At 37.8% G+C, this 16,782-nt stretch overlaps 1 protein-coding gene across 7 annotated transcripts in view; it reads right to left on the bottom strand.

The window, feature by feature from the left end:
- LOC149791338 (uncharacterized) overlaps nt 1–16,782 on the bottom strand; it is a 234,754-nt gene that overhangs the window by 101,696 nt on the left and 116,276 nt on the right. For 6 of the 7 annotated variants that reach the window (XM_089969879.1, XM_089969883.1, XM_089969877.1 and 3 more), the window contains 2 exons: nt 14,554–14,813; nt 10,405–10,678 (listed from right to left, as the gene is read on the bottom strand). The exons of the other annotated variant lie outside the window; for it this stretch is intronic. In XM_089969879.1, coding sequence (XP_089826005.1) covers nt 10,405–10,678; nt 14,554–14,813 — 534 coding nt within the window. The remainder of the gene's footprint in view (nt 1–10,404; nt 10,679–14,553; nt 14,814–16,782) is intronic. 7 annotated transcript variants of the gene reach the window in all.

The raw sequence follows: 16,782 nt of genomic DNA, 5'->3' as shown, positions 1-16,782 counted from the left end.
TACAAATTTAAAACAACGTAAATTAGAACAAGTTAATACTTGCCGTTTGTGCCACGCTTGACAAATATCAATTCACTTTTTGAAAAAATCAGTTAATTTTTTGTGTGTGTGTTACTCCTTGGTTTCTCTGCCGCCGAGCAAAATCCCTCAGATTTCTCAACTGCATGAGCTTTACGTAGTCAACATTTTGGGTCTCCAGCCACCTTATGGCAATATCAAAATATTTGCTTCCTGTACAGAGGGGTGGGGGTGCAACATCTGTGTCTGCATCACTTACAACACTTGTGTTACTCCAGTTAGAATCGTCTTCTGCTGCAAATTTGTTCGCTATAGAAATAATTATAGTTTCATCTGACATGTATTCGGCTGTAGGGCAATCATTGTCAGCACAAATCCACTCCTCCATCAAAAGAAATGCCCATCTCAGGACCATGAGTCTGTACTAATTTCTCCCAAACAGCCTCGGCATTAATGACATCAGTTTCACTGAAACATTCGAAGTCACTATCGTCGTCGTTGTCTCTGTTACTGTTTTGCTTTACGTCAAAGGCAGCTCCAAGACCCATAATCCTGCACCCGAGGTCTCTTGTAATCGATTTAGTTTTTTTAATGCAACAAACACTTCCCCAAGTTGTTGATCAAAACAAAGCCGGCATGTACATGTAATTAGGTTCTCAAGAAGTACTCACGGGTTTCGATGTGACGGTCGATTGACTCTTTTCATGTTTTCAATGAACAGACTATGTTGTGATTATAATGTTTACACTGAAACGGAATTAAAGGATTAGAACGTGACTTTCACACAGGAAGTCGTTTAATTGGTGTTTATTTCATTCTCTGTTGCCACCTGTTAACATTTACCAGAAGTTTTCACTGATCGCTATTTCACCAGACTGTTTATTTACAGTATAATGACAACTATTTATCCTAAAAACTTACATAATATATGATATCTTTAAACAGAGGTCTCGCTAGGATTTTAAAACTGGGTCTTTCTGCCTCTGAATTCAATCACTAAATATCAGTATATTTTCTCACTCGGCCGCCAAGTCAAAGCCTTTGAACTAGCCGCCTAGCTGTTACATCATGTTCTTTTTTTTTTAATGTACTCTTATGAAATAGCAACAGTACATCAAAGAGTCTTTCAGTCACTGAATTCTGTCATTGTAAATATCAGCACAGCAAACTGATCAACACATTTTCCCACAAAGCAGGTGGCTGAAACAGGACCGGCAAATCTTTGAATTTTCCCGCGCACCTATTACATGCGTACGGAGGACTCCCGCTTCAGTGATTTTCTGCGTCCCAGATCAAAAATTGGCGTCCAAATACGCGTAATTAAGCGTTTTCGAGATCTCTGAAATTAATCCTTCTCTAGAACTTGCAAATTGCAAAATATGGATTATATTTTTACTGGCATTAATCACCATTTTCGATGATAAAACGAGCAATGTATCAAGGTTTAATTTATCAATTCTTATCGTAATCTTTTTCATGTTCAGCATATTTTAAAGATATTTTAAATACATTTTGTCTGGAAAAAATCGGAAGCCAAGACGGACACCGCGTTATAAGCGGGATCGCGAGTTATCCGGGCGCGTGTTATCGAGGGAGCGGTGTATCTCTTTTTGGCAGTCAGCTTCAAAGGGCCCGCTAGCCATGAAAACAAATTCCACAACAGATGAGAAAAAAAATGCATTATACACTCATACATAACTATAGCTACTCCAGGTGGACCTTATTATCATAATATATCGCAAACTTGTTACTTCATTCCAAACAAACATCATTTGAAAAAAATAACTCTGTAAAGCTTTCAACACTACTTGAAGAATTTCTTTTGCTTTCTTTTTTGCCACCAATGACGTATTTTGCCCAGTGTTCAATCTTTTCTTTTTTCTCAACAAAGACATTTTTCTCTTCAAGCACCTCCTTGTATTGGCTGTAATTAGTGTTTCCGATATTAAATTTCTCTGTATGAAGTTCTTTTTGGAGGTGCTGGCTGCTGCTCCAAACTCTGACAACCACAATTAGCATAATTCAAATCTTTCTTGCAAAGATCACAAATTGCCAATCCTCTGGCATTCAGTTTTTTTATGAACTGACCAACTATATTTTGATCAACTTTCTGCTTTAGCCATTGCCATTTTCACACATTTTTTCAACCATTTATCCAAACTGTTTGTGTTCTTTTCTCTATTGAAAACTTGAGAAACCATATTTTGCAAGAATGCTTGTTTCTTTCCATTTCCATCAGTCTCTGTAACATGGAGATTCGTTTGACCAATCAGAATACTCTTTACTACAATCATGTGTTAACTAATATATGAAATAAATACTTTACAAGAAGCATTGTGCAATGAGACTGGACAGACCATTTTTAACAAACCAGATCAGAGATTACATAAAGAAAATGGACTACATGTCATAATCAGATTTTCTGATTGATTGATTGATCGATTGATTGATTTTTAACGGCGCATCAGCACTGTTAGGCTATTTAGTGACAAACAAAGTGTTATTTGTATAATCTTTAAAAACTTATAAAAGGTCCTTTATCGACCAGCGATATAAAAGAACAAATGGTTGAAATTAAAAACGGTAAGATGGTAACGGTGCAAAATAAAGCTTCCCGATCAACGGGAGATGTAAAAAAGATGAATAGGTATTAAAATGGGACGGTATATATATTGCATAAAACTGCACAAGGTGATAGCATAAAAGTCAGAGTTTAGAGTAAATATTTACGGCTTTCAAGAACTCTGTAATACGAATGATGTTTATGTTATCAAAAAGTTCTTTCATATCATGCACAATGTAATAACGATCGCACGTTGGTTGTAGGTCAAAGCACTCTATCATAAAGTGCTTGACAGTGAATGGTTCATTGCAAGAAACGCACTCTGGTGGATCTTCACCTTTTAGTATGTGGGAGTGGGTGATGTAAGTATGACCAATTAGGATTCTTGCAATGACTATCTCCTCCCTACGAATGGTTCTGTAGGATGGAGTCCATTCTCCTCGAGTTGGCTTGATGGCATGAAGTTTGTTATTCACGGCATCATTCCATGATGCCTGCCACTTCTGACAAAAGAACTTTCTGATACAAGGTTTAAAATCAGTATATGGTATTTTAAAATCAGATGGTTCTTGAGTAAGTGCAATTTTAGCAGCGCGATCTGCTTTTTCGTTACCTTTAATGCCAATGTGGCTAGGTAACCAACAGTATATTACTTTGTGGGAGACACTCAGCTCGGTATTTTTGAAAAGTATGTTTTTTAATAATGGGTTCTACAGTTTTCTATTGTGTAGTGACTGGAGTACTGATAGAGAGTCGGAGAAGATGATACTGTTTAAAATGTGCTTCTTTTCTATATGTTGCAGAGCAAGGTCTATTGCTCTAATTTCGGCTGTAAAAATTGATGCTCCATTTGGTAAGCGAACTTGCGTTGTGTGATTTCCACAAACAAAGGCTGCAGCAGCCTTTTCCTCATCCTTTGATCCATCAGTATAAATTCTGGTGTAGTTTTTAAATTCGGTGAGGAGTTCATGGTAAGAGTTGTGAAAGACAGAAGGGTTTGTTTCGGATTTTTTTCCATCGTGTAGCGTAAAAAGAACTTTTGGTTGTTTGATTAGCCAGGGTGGTGTTTCGGAGATGGACGTTTTCTGAATTTTAGAAAGATCTATATTTGTAGTCTCAAGGCTGGATGATATTCTAATGCCAAAGGAAGGTATGGCATTTGGTTTATTTTCATATAAAGTGTTGTATTTGGGTTGAAAAACAGCCGAAAAAGCAGGATTCAGAGGGTTTGATTTTAATTTCAGAGCATACTGTGCGGAAAGCATTTCTCTACGATGCGATAACGGTGGTTCATTCGCCTCAGCTAGAAGGCTTTCACACGGGGATGTTTTAAATGCTCCGAGTGCCAGTCTTATTCCCTGATGATGAATTGGATCAAGCATTTTAAGATACGATTTTCTGGCTGAACCATATACAACGCGACCATAGCCCAGTTTGGAGCGAATAAACGTTCTGTATAAATTTAGGATGACTTTTCTATCAGCACCCCAGTCAGTGCGCGCTACTACTTTAAGTAGGTTAAGTGCTTTTAAGCATTTAGCTTTTAAGTTCTTTAGGTGTGGAATAAAAGTCAGTTTTCTGTCAAAGATTATACCTAAAAATTTTGTTTCCTCAACAACTGGAATAGGTGTTCCATCCAGCGTGAGGTTCGGTTCATCGTGATGTTTTCGTAACTGACAGAAATGCATGCATACCGTTTTCGATTTTGAGAATTTGAAACCGTGTGCATTGGCCCAATTTTGAATTTTGTTTATATTTTGCTGCAGTTGTCTTTCAATTGTATGCATGTGCTTTGACCGATAACATATTAGAAAATCATCAACGTATAACAAGCAATCCATACCAGGAGTCAAACACTTGGTGATGCTATTAATTTTGATGTTAAAGAGTGTCACAGATAAAATACTGCCCTGGGGCACACCCATCTCTTGTTCGTGCAGATCTGAGAGGGTAGAGCCCACTCGTACTTTGAATTCTCTGTCGGCGAGAAAGTTGGATATGAAAGAGGGCAGACGGCCTTTTAGACCTAGATCGTTCAGGTCATTTAGTATCCCGTACTTCCATGTCGTGTCATATGCCTTTTCTAAATCAAAGAAAACCGCTACTAAATGTTCTTTCTTAATAAATGCATCGCGAATGAATGTTTCTAGTCTAACCAGATGATCATTGGTGCTCCGGCCATATCGAAAGCCACTTTGGAAAGGAGATATTAAATTGTTAGTTTCCAAATACCAGACAAGCCGAGAATTGATCATTCGTTCCATTGTTTTGCACGCACAGCTTGTGAGTGCAATTGGTCGATATCTGTTGGGGTCTTCGCTATCTTTACCGGGTTTGGGGACTGGTATTACAGTTGCTTCTTTCCAGATTTTTGGTACATTACCAGTAATCCATAAATCATTGAAGAGTTTCAAAAGAGATGTTAAAGATGATTCTGGAAGGTGTTTTAAAAACTGGTAATGTATTTCGTCAGGCCCAGCGGATGTATCATGGGCCTTATCTAAAGCCTCCCTAAGCTCTGATAGTGAGAACAATTGATTATAACTTTCCGAGTTGTTGGATGCGAATTTTAAACGTGACTTTTCTTTTTGAGTTTTAAGTTTTTGGAAGGCTTCTGAATAATTAGATGATGAGGAATTTTTTGAGAAACTGTCAGCAAGAATATTTGCAATGTCACGTTTTGAACTAAAGTTGTTATTGTTGAGTGTCAGATGTCGGAGAGGGTTTTGTTTTCTCTTTCCGCTTATTTTGCGTATAGTGTCCCAAACTTTCTTAGCAGAGGAACGAAGTTTAAAGAGGAAACATATTTCTTCCATGATGCTCGTTTACTCTCTTTGATTGTGCGGCGAGCTTTCGCCCGGAAGATACGATATTTACTTAAATTCTCGGGTGTCGGATGATTGTTAAATTTTTTCAAGCCTTCTCGATGTTGCCGTATGGCTTCCTTACATTCCTTAGTGAGCCAAGGTTTTAGGGTTCTTTTACAGTTTGTTGAGGACTTGGGGATAGATTCTTCTGCAATGTCGGTTAAAATAGATGTAAAATGCTGAATGGAATCGTTAACATTGAAAACTGTATCCTCATTCAGCCTAGTTTTACAGAGTGTTTCGAACTTGGCCCAGTCAGCCTTCTTTAAATTCCATTGTGGAATTACTTCATCAATTGTAGAGTTATGATTTACAAGGAAGATTGGGAAGTGATTGCTGCTGTGAAGGTCATCAGCGACCTTCCATTCATAGTCCAAAATCAGCGAAGGAGAACAAATTGTCAAATCGATGCATGTGTATGTACCCGTGCCTGGGTGTAAATATGTAGGTGTTTTGGTATTATATAGACACAGATCGTGTCTAGAAATAAAGTCTTCAACTTTGTGACCTCTGTCACTTATATGATTCGATCCCCATAAAATGTTATGGGCATTAAAATCCCTGAGTAAAATAAATGGTGCGGGAAGCTGTTGAACAAGGTCGTCTAATTCGTTTAGTACTAGGTTAGTGTTTGGTGGTAAGTAAATAAAGCAAAATGTAATCACTCGATGTAGAGTGACGCTTACAGCAATGGCTTGTAAATTTGTGTTTAAAGGTATGACACTATGAGGGGCTCTGTTGTTCACAATAACAGAGACTCCTCCTGAGGCCCTGTCAACATTTTGAGAGTAGTTGTTAAACAGGGAGTAGTTTTTAAGCGTGATGTTATCTGTATTTTTCAAAAATGTTTCCTGAAGACATAATACTGCAGAATCATGTTCATTTAAAAGCAGAAGAATATCATGGTAGTTGGTTTTAAGTCCTCTACAGTTCCATTGTAAAATGGTGTTCTTCATTATAACTTTATATTGAAGATTCTGGAGCTAGGTTAGACCTTTCGCAGAGGCAATCTGTTTGGTTATTTATCTGGAGGAAGTACGGGGGTGTATTTTTTGTTGTTAGGTCTGGAACTACCTTGAGTACATAGAGCAGATTCTTCTGCATCCATGTCCTCCAAGTCTCCAAACCTATTGTGCAGCTTTATGGGGTCATCAGACCCCTTTTGCTGCCTATTTGTTTGTGAGTTTTTCTTGCTATTTGGTGATCTTGGTGGTGGAGTATTGTTGAGTGTCGTTTGTGTCGATGTTGAGTTTTTCTGGGGTTTGTAGTGCGGGATGTTCGAGTCAGAATGGGATTCAGGTGGGTTTGTTTGAGTCTGAGCGTCTTTCATTGCTTTTTGGCTGCTCTTCACTACAGTTGAGAAGGAAGGGCCGGGGAGTGATCTAGCTTGAACAAGCTTCCTGGCCTCTGGATAGGGGATGTTGGACGTGTATTTAACCCTCTGGATTTCTTTCTCCTATTTAAATGTGTCGCAGTCGTTTGAACTATCATGGTGTTCTTTGCCGCAGTTGACGCAATGCGGAGTGGCTTTGCACTCTGATTCCCGATGGGAGGGGTCGCCGCATCGGCCGCATATTTGACTTCTAGAGCATCTGTCTCCATGATGACCGTATTTTTGACATTTGTAACATCGGAGGGGATTTGGTATGTATACCTCAACCTTAACTTGCAGGAATCCAACCTTGACCACTTTAGGTACTGTTGGCTTATTAAAGGTGAGTATAATAGTGTTGGTGTCCTGCAGATTGTTGTTTCGTTTGATACGAATTCTGCGGACTGCAGTGACACCTTCATTTTTCATACCCTCAACGATTTCTTTGTTGGTGACTCCTGCTAGGTCACGGCAACGAATGACGCCTTTTGATGTGTTAAGTGTAGAGTGGGCGAAACAGCTTACTGAAATATCGTGAAAGGTCTTAATTTTTATGATATTTTCAGTGTGTGCTTTGCGCTCACACTCTACAAGTAGGCCGCTTGATTTTAGTTTTTTACACTTTTCGGCTTGCCGACTAATCCAAGTATAGTCTTTTCGACTATAAATGGCGATAGTGCAGCAAGTGGTTTAGCCTCATCTTTCGATTGGATGACCATGAAGCGAGGAAAGGATTCCACACTACTTGGCTCATCATCAGACTCTGATCCAGTTTTGGTACGTTTGTGTTGGTTTTTTTTGGAATTATCCATGATGGCTTGAATAAAATTTCAGCACCCGTGCTCCCCACCCACCAAGGAGCCCAACAAGGGGACACTTTTCAAGTGCCAGGGATACACAGATGCCATACCCAGTTGATAAAATTACCTTTGATTGACCTTGAAGTCGCCAATTTCTAAGGTCGGTAAAATTACCCCCCGATTGACCCGTTAAGCCACCGCCTTCTAGGAAGTCTTCTAAGACTTGGAAAAGGGAAAGATAGGGGAATAGAATATAGGGGCAACGGTGGTATCAAGAGAGATACAAGGAGAAAGATAAAAAGGTGAGAAAGTTAATAAAGACCTCCAAGGGCTCGGCGTGACCAGCCGATTTGTCGGAACTGGGCCCATCCCGACCACCCAAGAGAAGTAGAGGCCAAAGTAGTGTATTGCAGGGAAAGCCTCTGCTCAACTACCAGGATCCTTTCCTCCCCCGACACGGGACGCAACCCACGGCAAACAGGTTGCCTCTACTTAGTCGCCTTTTACGACACGTAGCGAGGCACGTCGGGCCAATTCTACAACCCCGGATCCGCAGGGGGATAATCAGATTTTCTCTTCAGGAGAAAAGCAGAATTCAGCTTTAAAATGGAGAAAAATTGTGACTCAGGTCAAATAAAGCTGTTGATCAGGGATGACTGGTCCTTTCCACACCTAAAATGGTAGCTTTTTCTGCTGTCTGAATGGTTGTTTTAATTGGCTGTCCGTAAGATGAAACCCATTCACACTGGGCTCATGTCTTTCCACCATTCTCAAGCTAGTCATTGGTGTTCATTGCCGAGAAGAGCTCACTGATGTCTTTTCGTCAATGGGAACAGATTCCCCAAAGTTCCTCTGTTATGTACATTTGATTTAATTCATATTTGATTGTTTGTAAGTTTTAAAATCTTTTTATTTTTAATTTCATTTCATGTCAAAATGATATAGTTTTGTTTACTATGATTTTGATATTTTCCAGAAATTAGTTTGACTTTAGAGTTTGATCGTAAACACCAAACACTGTTCACATGTTGACCTAGTTCCCAACCTTAAATTCAGAAAATCATTGAGAGAAGTAAACAACTTTTTTAAAAATCTTATTGTTAGAGGAAAATGATTGGTTTTTGTCAAGGTAATACTGGGACTATGTGCTTTTAGGTGTGAATGCTTCTGGAGGATTCTAGAAAGTTGACCCTCATCCAGGAATCTGTTCTGGGTTTCATTAGTTACTGGATAATCTTTGTTTATAGAGATATTTCATCAGTTTGGGCTTTTCCTTTACATTGGAAAGTGTGTGTGTTCATGACCAGTTTTGAGAATTACATGTTAATTTTTCTTCAGATTATTTGGATTCTAAAAGATTAATTTGTTTCTCTGGAAATATTTTAGTGCTCATACAGAATTCTTGAAAAGACACTTCTTAAAATTTTTATTTGGATTTCCAACACCGGAGTGTTATTTCTTGTGTTTCTACAAGGAATTGTACACAACAGCACTGTAAAAGATACAGCATACGTCATTGCCTTCCATCTTGGAATCTTCGTCAAGACTTGAACTTGAATTCATTAGAACATTTCATTATTAGGACTTCTAAAATTTTATTCGTGGATTATTCTTGGATTATTTTTGGATTTGATTCTTAAAACCGTAAGTTCTTATTTTTTTATATTTTTACAGTGTTTTTTCCAGGGAAATAAATTATTAGTTAAATTTGTCAAAGCATGGTGTTTTCCCTCTTTCTTTTGTTACTGTTTAGTCGAGCCTAAACACGTAACATATGACCTCAACAAAGTTTTCAGCATCCTTTGTGTGAGGATTATGCTACTCTTTCAAAATGACAGTGTCCAGGTCCTTTATTCAGCAAGATCTTGATGTCTATTGAACAGGTGTCAGCCGTCGACACTGGACAGAGCAAGTGTCTCATATGATAACCTGTCAATGTACCGATAGAATCTTCTACTGCTGCTGAGTGCAGAGCTGGCATCTCCTTCTCCAACCTATGGACTCATCCACCGATTAATCTGGCTTTTCACATGGTGCCACACAAGTTTGCTTCTCTAGAGAAACTTTACACAAACTCTTTCACAATGTCTTCAGAATTTGGTCATCGATTATGTTTATCTGACTGAACTCTTGTAGATATCTGATGTCATTTATATGCGGCATCTTTGTAGCTATAGATTTTGTCGGACAAATCTCTAACTGGGCAGTTGGACCTTTTACGAATCACAACAGCAAACTGTCTCGTGACACTCTTCTCTATCTGAACAAGCTAACTGAGCTCTCTACCAATAGGGCAGCATACAAACCTCAGAGTGAATGCCCTTTCTGCAAAAACGGTTTGGATAAGGTAGAACGCTCTCTCTGAAGATGGCTGAAGCAAGTCATAAGTCAAGATTTTTCACATCATTCTCTCCAACACTCATTCATGCTCTTTATCTTTATTTAGGAATACACCTTGTCAAGAGTATTTTAACCTTGTCAAGAGTATTTTAACCTTGTCAAGAGCATTTTAACGTTGCAGTCATTGTTAAGTCAATTTTTCTTATAATACAAAAGACCCTGGATGAGCAATGGACTGTATCCAATGACTGTCTGTATTTTTGGGGCTCAATATTTTGTGTATTTCTGTGTGAAAGGGGGCTGGAAGCAAAAGAAACATATTGGTTGGTTCAGAAGAAAACTCAGCATTAAGCTGTCAAAAGGTCTATCAGCCTTCACCGCTTGTAAGTTTATAGCATATAAAAATTGTGTATAATTCCAAAGCCTCTACAGCAATATACTCACCATCTGATACTAGGCTTACATAATGGCTTTCGTAGACATGTCCCAAACGGAGAGGCTCGTCTTTAGAGTTGGGTGCTCCATATATCGTAAACGAACAGTTCTCTCTAGTCACGTTTGGTGAGCTTGTCACAATCATTATGTTTTTTTCTAACATATGAGCCATGGCAACAACTGCAGACTCGTCCACCCATTGTTTATCCTTCCCCATGTCACTGCAATATGTGGGCCAGTCTTTCGCAACCCTTTCCTTTAGGTCTATTTCACCATCTGGCCCCTGAAAAATACGTAGATACATTATTTATCTACATTATTTCAAACTCACATTAAGTCCAATCTTCACTTTTAAATGGGGGGCCCCGAGTGGCCGAGTGGTCTAAAGCGCTCTCCGTTACGGATCACTGCCATCTCACCTCTGTCTGTGTAGGTTCGAGTCTCGGATTCAGCCAATATGGGCATGTGAGAAAGCTTGCCAGTAGCTTCTCGAGGGTCGGTGGTTCTTTCCCGGGATTTCCCGGGTTCTTCCTCCACCTTTAATACTGGCCGCCATGTATAGCCTATCTTGTGCTGAAAAATGGCGTTAAACCCTACAACAACAACAACAACAACAACACTTTTAAATGTGATTCATTGTTTTCATCAATGAATTTCTTACCTGAATTTAAATTTTCAAAAATTAGGCTCATAAAAAACATAATATACTTTATGTCTAAATAGACAATCTGTTTCTGAACACAAATAAGTACAAAGTAAAACACATTTTTAAATTAACAGAATTTTTTTTTTAAATATGACAAACTGATGTCTGGGTATTTTTGCTCAATTCACCAAGGCAAGGAATTACAGACAAAAATTCATATGCAAATTTAGGTTTTCTTTCTGACAGTTAATTTTGATACAGTAGCTAGATTAATGAGCAACCAAACACCAAATTAATCCCCCATTTTTACTTCAGTGTTAAACAATGACCTATTTTATGCTAAATAGTAATGCATGTAGCTACAAGCAGGGCATGCTGGGCTCTTGCCAGCATTGACTGATATATCACAGTGTTCCTGAAAGCAGGGCATGCTGGGCTCTTGCCAGCAGTGATTGATATATCACAGTGTTCCTATAAGCAGGGCATGCTGGGCTCTTGCCAGCACTGACTGATATATCGCAGTGTTCCTGCAAGCAGGGCATGCTGGGCTCATGCCAGCATTGACTGATATATTGCAGTGTTCCTACAAGCAGGGCATGCTGGGCTCTTTCCAGCAGTGATTGATATATCACAGTGTTCCTACAAGCAGGGCATGCTGGGCTCTTGCCAGCACTGATATATCGCAGTGTTCCTGCAAGCAGGGCATGCTGGGCTTTTGCCAGCATTGACTGATATATCACAGTGTTCCTGCAAGCAGGACAGGCTGGGCTCTTGCCAGCAATTACTCATATAGCACAGTGTTCCTGACTTTAAATTTTTATTTAAATGCAATAGACTCCTTTCTTGTCCCAAGAGCAAACAATTCATTACAATTTAAAAAATGGTGCTATAAAACAAATTACAGTGAAGAAGACATTTTATTTTCTTTAAGTAACTTTTATCATAACCTCTGAGCAATTAACCCCAACACCTGTAAGAATACTTCTGGACATAACAGCAATCTGCAGATTATCCAAAACATTTACTGCTGGTGCTTGCAATTAAAGTTATTTATCACAAACAGTTTCTACTGTGTCACAGTGACACTGACCTTATGATTTGCAGACTCCATTAATAGGCTACTGTATTTACATTATATGTTGGGACACCGTATTTGTTGGGACACCATAATTTTAAAAGTATTTTTTTTTTGCACTGTCTGTTCTGGGACACATCGTTTTTTCCAGTCGTAAGTTGTGGGACACCTTTTAAATCATTCAAAAATTACATGTATGAAAATGCACTCCAACTGAAATTTTATTGTAAAAAATATAAACTGTATACTTGAGATAAAACTCTTTAATCCACTGCAACATCATCTCATCAACACAACCATTCTCCTGCACATGTACGATCCATTCTTTCGGTGCATGAACATTTTTTTATAGCTTTCTCATAGCATGAATTTCTTTTACAGGAAACACATCATCTGAAGTGGAAACTGCAAGGACTAAAGTTAGATTTTTTCAAATTTGCACCACTAGTGCTAATTCTCACTTTTCACCCCCATCTTATCATCAGTCCATCCAGGAATGTGACCAAAGTACACTAGAATTTCATCCATGTCAATGACCATATTGTTGACAAAATCATCTGCTTGTCTTCTGGCCTTCACAAAATCATCACACAATTTTATTTTCTCCAAATACTCTGGGCGATGCTGGGTCATCGATGTCCATGCACGAAGCACTATATTGTGTCACTTAAAAATTGTTCCAATGATACATTTTCAAAATTCCCATGAATACAGGTGAAAAGGAACCAAAGTTAGCTTCCACAGTCAAAAAACAAAATTAAACAAAATTGGCACACTTAAAAGAATCCAAAGTCAGCTTTCTAGGTCAGCCTGCTTTGCAATAAAATAACCCTTGTAATGATACCCTTTAAAATAAAAGAAAAACCCGCTTCAAAGTATCCAAAGTCGGCTTCCGAGGGGGCTTGCTTTGTAATAAAAATAACCTTTGTCTTTGATGTCCTGTCGGTAAGTTCAAAGAAGGAGTTTACTGCTCGGTGCTAGCTGTGTTTATTCACCTCCCACACCTCTATGTGCATGGCATATGTAATAGTAATTAATAAAAAGAAGCATTGATGTCTGCAGGTAAACAATATACACAGCAGTAGCTTGCTTTATTGATACTTTTGTACCCCATGCTGCAAAAAAATTGTCACTTGCACTCAAGTTAATGTGTTTTCAAATAATGATTTTTATTTGCAAGATACTGTCATACAGTAGACCTGGATATAGTTCAATCTTGGTTATTTTGTACCTAACAATGTGTCATGCATGAATGACAGTTGTCTTCAAGATACTGATTGATTATTTCCCTCTCATTCGCAATTTTGTTGGATCCACTTTTCAGTTGGATGACATATTCAAACCTCTGAGCACAACCAAACATGATCTGTTTCTCAATGTTCATGTCAATGAACAATGTATCTTGTGTTATCGGACATAAGCGATACATGCTACAGTATTGAAGCCTATGATACATATACGGATTTCATGGATATATTTTATTCTTTAATGCTCATGTTGAAAAAAGGAATAAATGACAACAATACAATGTTAGTTTCTTTCTTTTTATTACCCAATAAGCGTTTTGTTTATCTATTTTATTGCAACATGCAGTACAAATTTATTTCATTTCTTAAGTCTTGGGACATATGACCTGGTGAAAAAAAGTTTCACCATAAGTTCTGAGACTGGAAATTTTTTTATTATTTTATCATGTCCCAGTATGGTAAATAAGGTACTTGTTTGTTTGCTCCAGAATCCAAGAAGTATGGTAAGTGCAGCTGTGAAATAGAGTTGTCATTTGTAAACTCCTTGATTAATGTCACTCTGACCTTCAATGCGCAAAATCAAAATGTTTCAATTCATTTTACCCCAAAGTTCAAAAAAGTCACAAAGTTTGAGGGCCACCTAGTGGCTAAGTGCTCACCTTTACTAATTACTGACATCTCACCTGATTCTGTATGGGTTCAGGCTCAGCCAATATGGGTATGAGAGAAAACTTGTCAGTAGTTTCCCATGGGTAATAGGTTCTTCCCAAGGTTTTCCCAAGGTTCTTCTTCCACCAGATATACTGGCTGACAGACAAATGCCAATCAAGGGCTGAAACATGCAGCTAAATCCACAAAACAATGAACACCACAAAGTTTGATTAAGTTGATGTGATAGGAGTAACTGATGAATTTTGTTTACTGACTGTAACACACATGCCAGAAGATTATATGCTCTGCCTTGTGACAGATGTATAAAGCAATCAATAAAAATGACAGAAAAAGTACACAGAATGTATGCCAACAGCCAAGAATTCTATCATAAATAAAACTTTTAATGAAATACATTTTATTAATGAAGAATAACTATATAATTTAATGGCAAAACCATATTTCCTGAACACATCCCTGTCAGAATTAAGATGTTCTTCAAAATTTAAATTCAAGCAGATAACTTCCCTTGCAATTACCTGTAATGTTTGATGGGTATGTAGAAAATTTACAAGTTTTTGACGTAGATCAGTTGCACTCTTATTGGGATGGCCCATCAGTGACAGCTGGTCTGCTACTGCATGGAAAAAGCAATTCCCATCTGCTGGAGTTGAGCCATGGAACTTCAACTTCAATAACTTGCAAAAGGCAAGAAGGCGAGGTTCATTTTCATTCCTCAATTCTGGTCTTAACTGTCCCAAAAAATTTAACAAGTCATCAGGGACTTTACTTCTGATAGCTGAAATGTATTAAAAGTTTGCTACTAATATAATATTATTCAAGAATCCTGTTTGAAAATGGTAAAATTTCTACTTCTAAATAATATCACCATGATGATATCCATGCATTCTGAAATGTCTTATAGAATGAACAGTCAAAATCTGTGTTAAATACAAATTCTTTTAGGCTGTGATAAAATCAGACTAGTAGTTTATAATTCCATAGTTGGGCTAATAAATGGGAGGGGGGTTATTGTCCAAATTTTAATCAACCTTTTTGTAATTAAGTCTTTAAAAGAGAGTGGGTTTTTAACTGAATCATCTCAAGGAGTTTAGTCTGTTTGAAAATATTAATTTATGGTTTTATTTAGCACAGTTTAAAGAATTTCTTCTGCATAATTTTTAAAAAATTCTTTGATTTCATTTTCTCTAATTTGAAATGTCAAATTTTTGTTTAACTAGGCTCGTACTCAATCTAACAAGGTTGAAAATTGCAGTTAGACTCTGTCAAACTGCAATGTACATAGGGCTTTCTTCACCTAAAAATAGAGCTTGAAAATGAAATAATCATGTAACAAATCAAAATAGTACTCTAAAGCATAATTGGCATGAGAGTGGATGTTGATGATTTCAGATTAATCTACGTGACTATGTTCTGCTCTCGAGACTGCTCAGGTGCCCAAAGTGGTTTGAGTGTCCACCTTAGATGTAGGAGATCATGGGTTCATGTGACTAGGTGGGACATCATGATAATAAAAGATTATGTACTGTTCTCAAGACCGCTCTGGTGCCCAAAGTGGTAACAGTGTCCACCTTGGATGCAGGAGGTTGTGGGTTCAAATTCCTGGCTGAGTCACACCAAAGACTTATAAAAAAAGGTACTAGCAGCTACCTCGCTTGGCATTCAGCATTAAGAGGTTAGTGTTAGGAGTGGTCGGCCTAGTGCCTTTTACAAGTAAAGCTCACAAGGCTTAGATTAAAATAACAGTATAAAACTAGTAATCTGCTGGTTAAATCTAGTTCAGGGATATTTCTCCTGGTTGCGTTAAGCTCAAGGACTGTCCATTTAACTTTCAAATAAGTTTATATCTGGTTGATGTAAAATGTGCTTGTTTGGTACAAAAATGACATTATAAAACGTGTCACATTGAACATTTCTTGAAAGATTGACAACATTAAATAAAGGACATTTTCAAGATGGTGTCAAAATTATGGGGACCAAGATACATTCATTTGTAGATTATGATCTAATAAATATTTCCTCCAATACTTTGACCAAAAATTGTTACCAGTATATCTGAGGGGGGAATATGAAAACGTATTTTCCGCCTGGTTACCATGGAGTTTTAATGGCTGCTATGAAGTTTTAATCATTGCCATGGAAGATGTCAAATATAGAACTTGCCTAAAAATACTCTTTTCATGTTTAACCAAATATATTTATAATGTAAAAATGTAGTTTTTATGTGATTGTTTTGAGAGAAAAAAATTTGTCCCTTCAGAGGGCCATGCAAGACATATGACAAATGAATGATGAATGATACTGTGTGTCATGCCCCACTCTCTATGAATTTCCAACAGCTGGAACACTCATATTCTAAGTCTATAACACAAATATGTACATGTGAAGAGTTCTGTGGTACCAACATCTGTCATTGAAATTAATGCAAAGTTAATTTAAGAAAAAGTCTTCACAAAAAGCAGCATATCTGCATGATATTCCCTATATTGCTATAGTTCCATGCAAGGAAAAATAACAGAGATGCCGTGACAAGGGCAGATAGGTTGCACATACTCAAAGCACCCACTATTTCACATTTGTGTCATATTGACTGATATAAAAAACTTCTCAAAGTTGACATCTTTGATCCTGAAGATGGAACCAAAAGAATGAGATGTGACATAACCTCAAGGCGTTAAGCAACAAGAGTACTGCTTAGCTCATGTCATGCCATTTTACCTACCAATGACCTAGATCTTAGAGCTACC

Source organism: Sinohyriopsis cumingii, chromosome 9 (assembly GCF_028554795.1).
Source record: "Sinohyriopsis cumingii isolate HCF-2022 chromosome 9, ASM2855479v2, whole genome shotgun sequence".
Taxonomy (NCBI): domain Eukaryota; kingdom Metazoa; phylum Mollusca; class Bivalvia; order Unionida; family Unionidae; genus Sinohyriopsis; species Sinohyriopsis cumingii.
The sequence above is the reverse complement of the archived record's forward strand: the minus strand, read 5'-3'. Positions and strand labels throughout refer to the sequence as shown.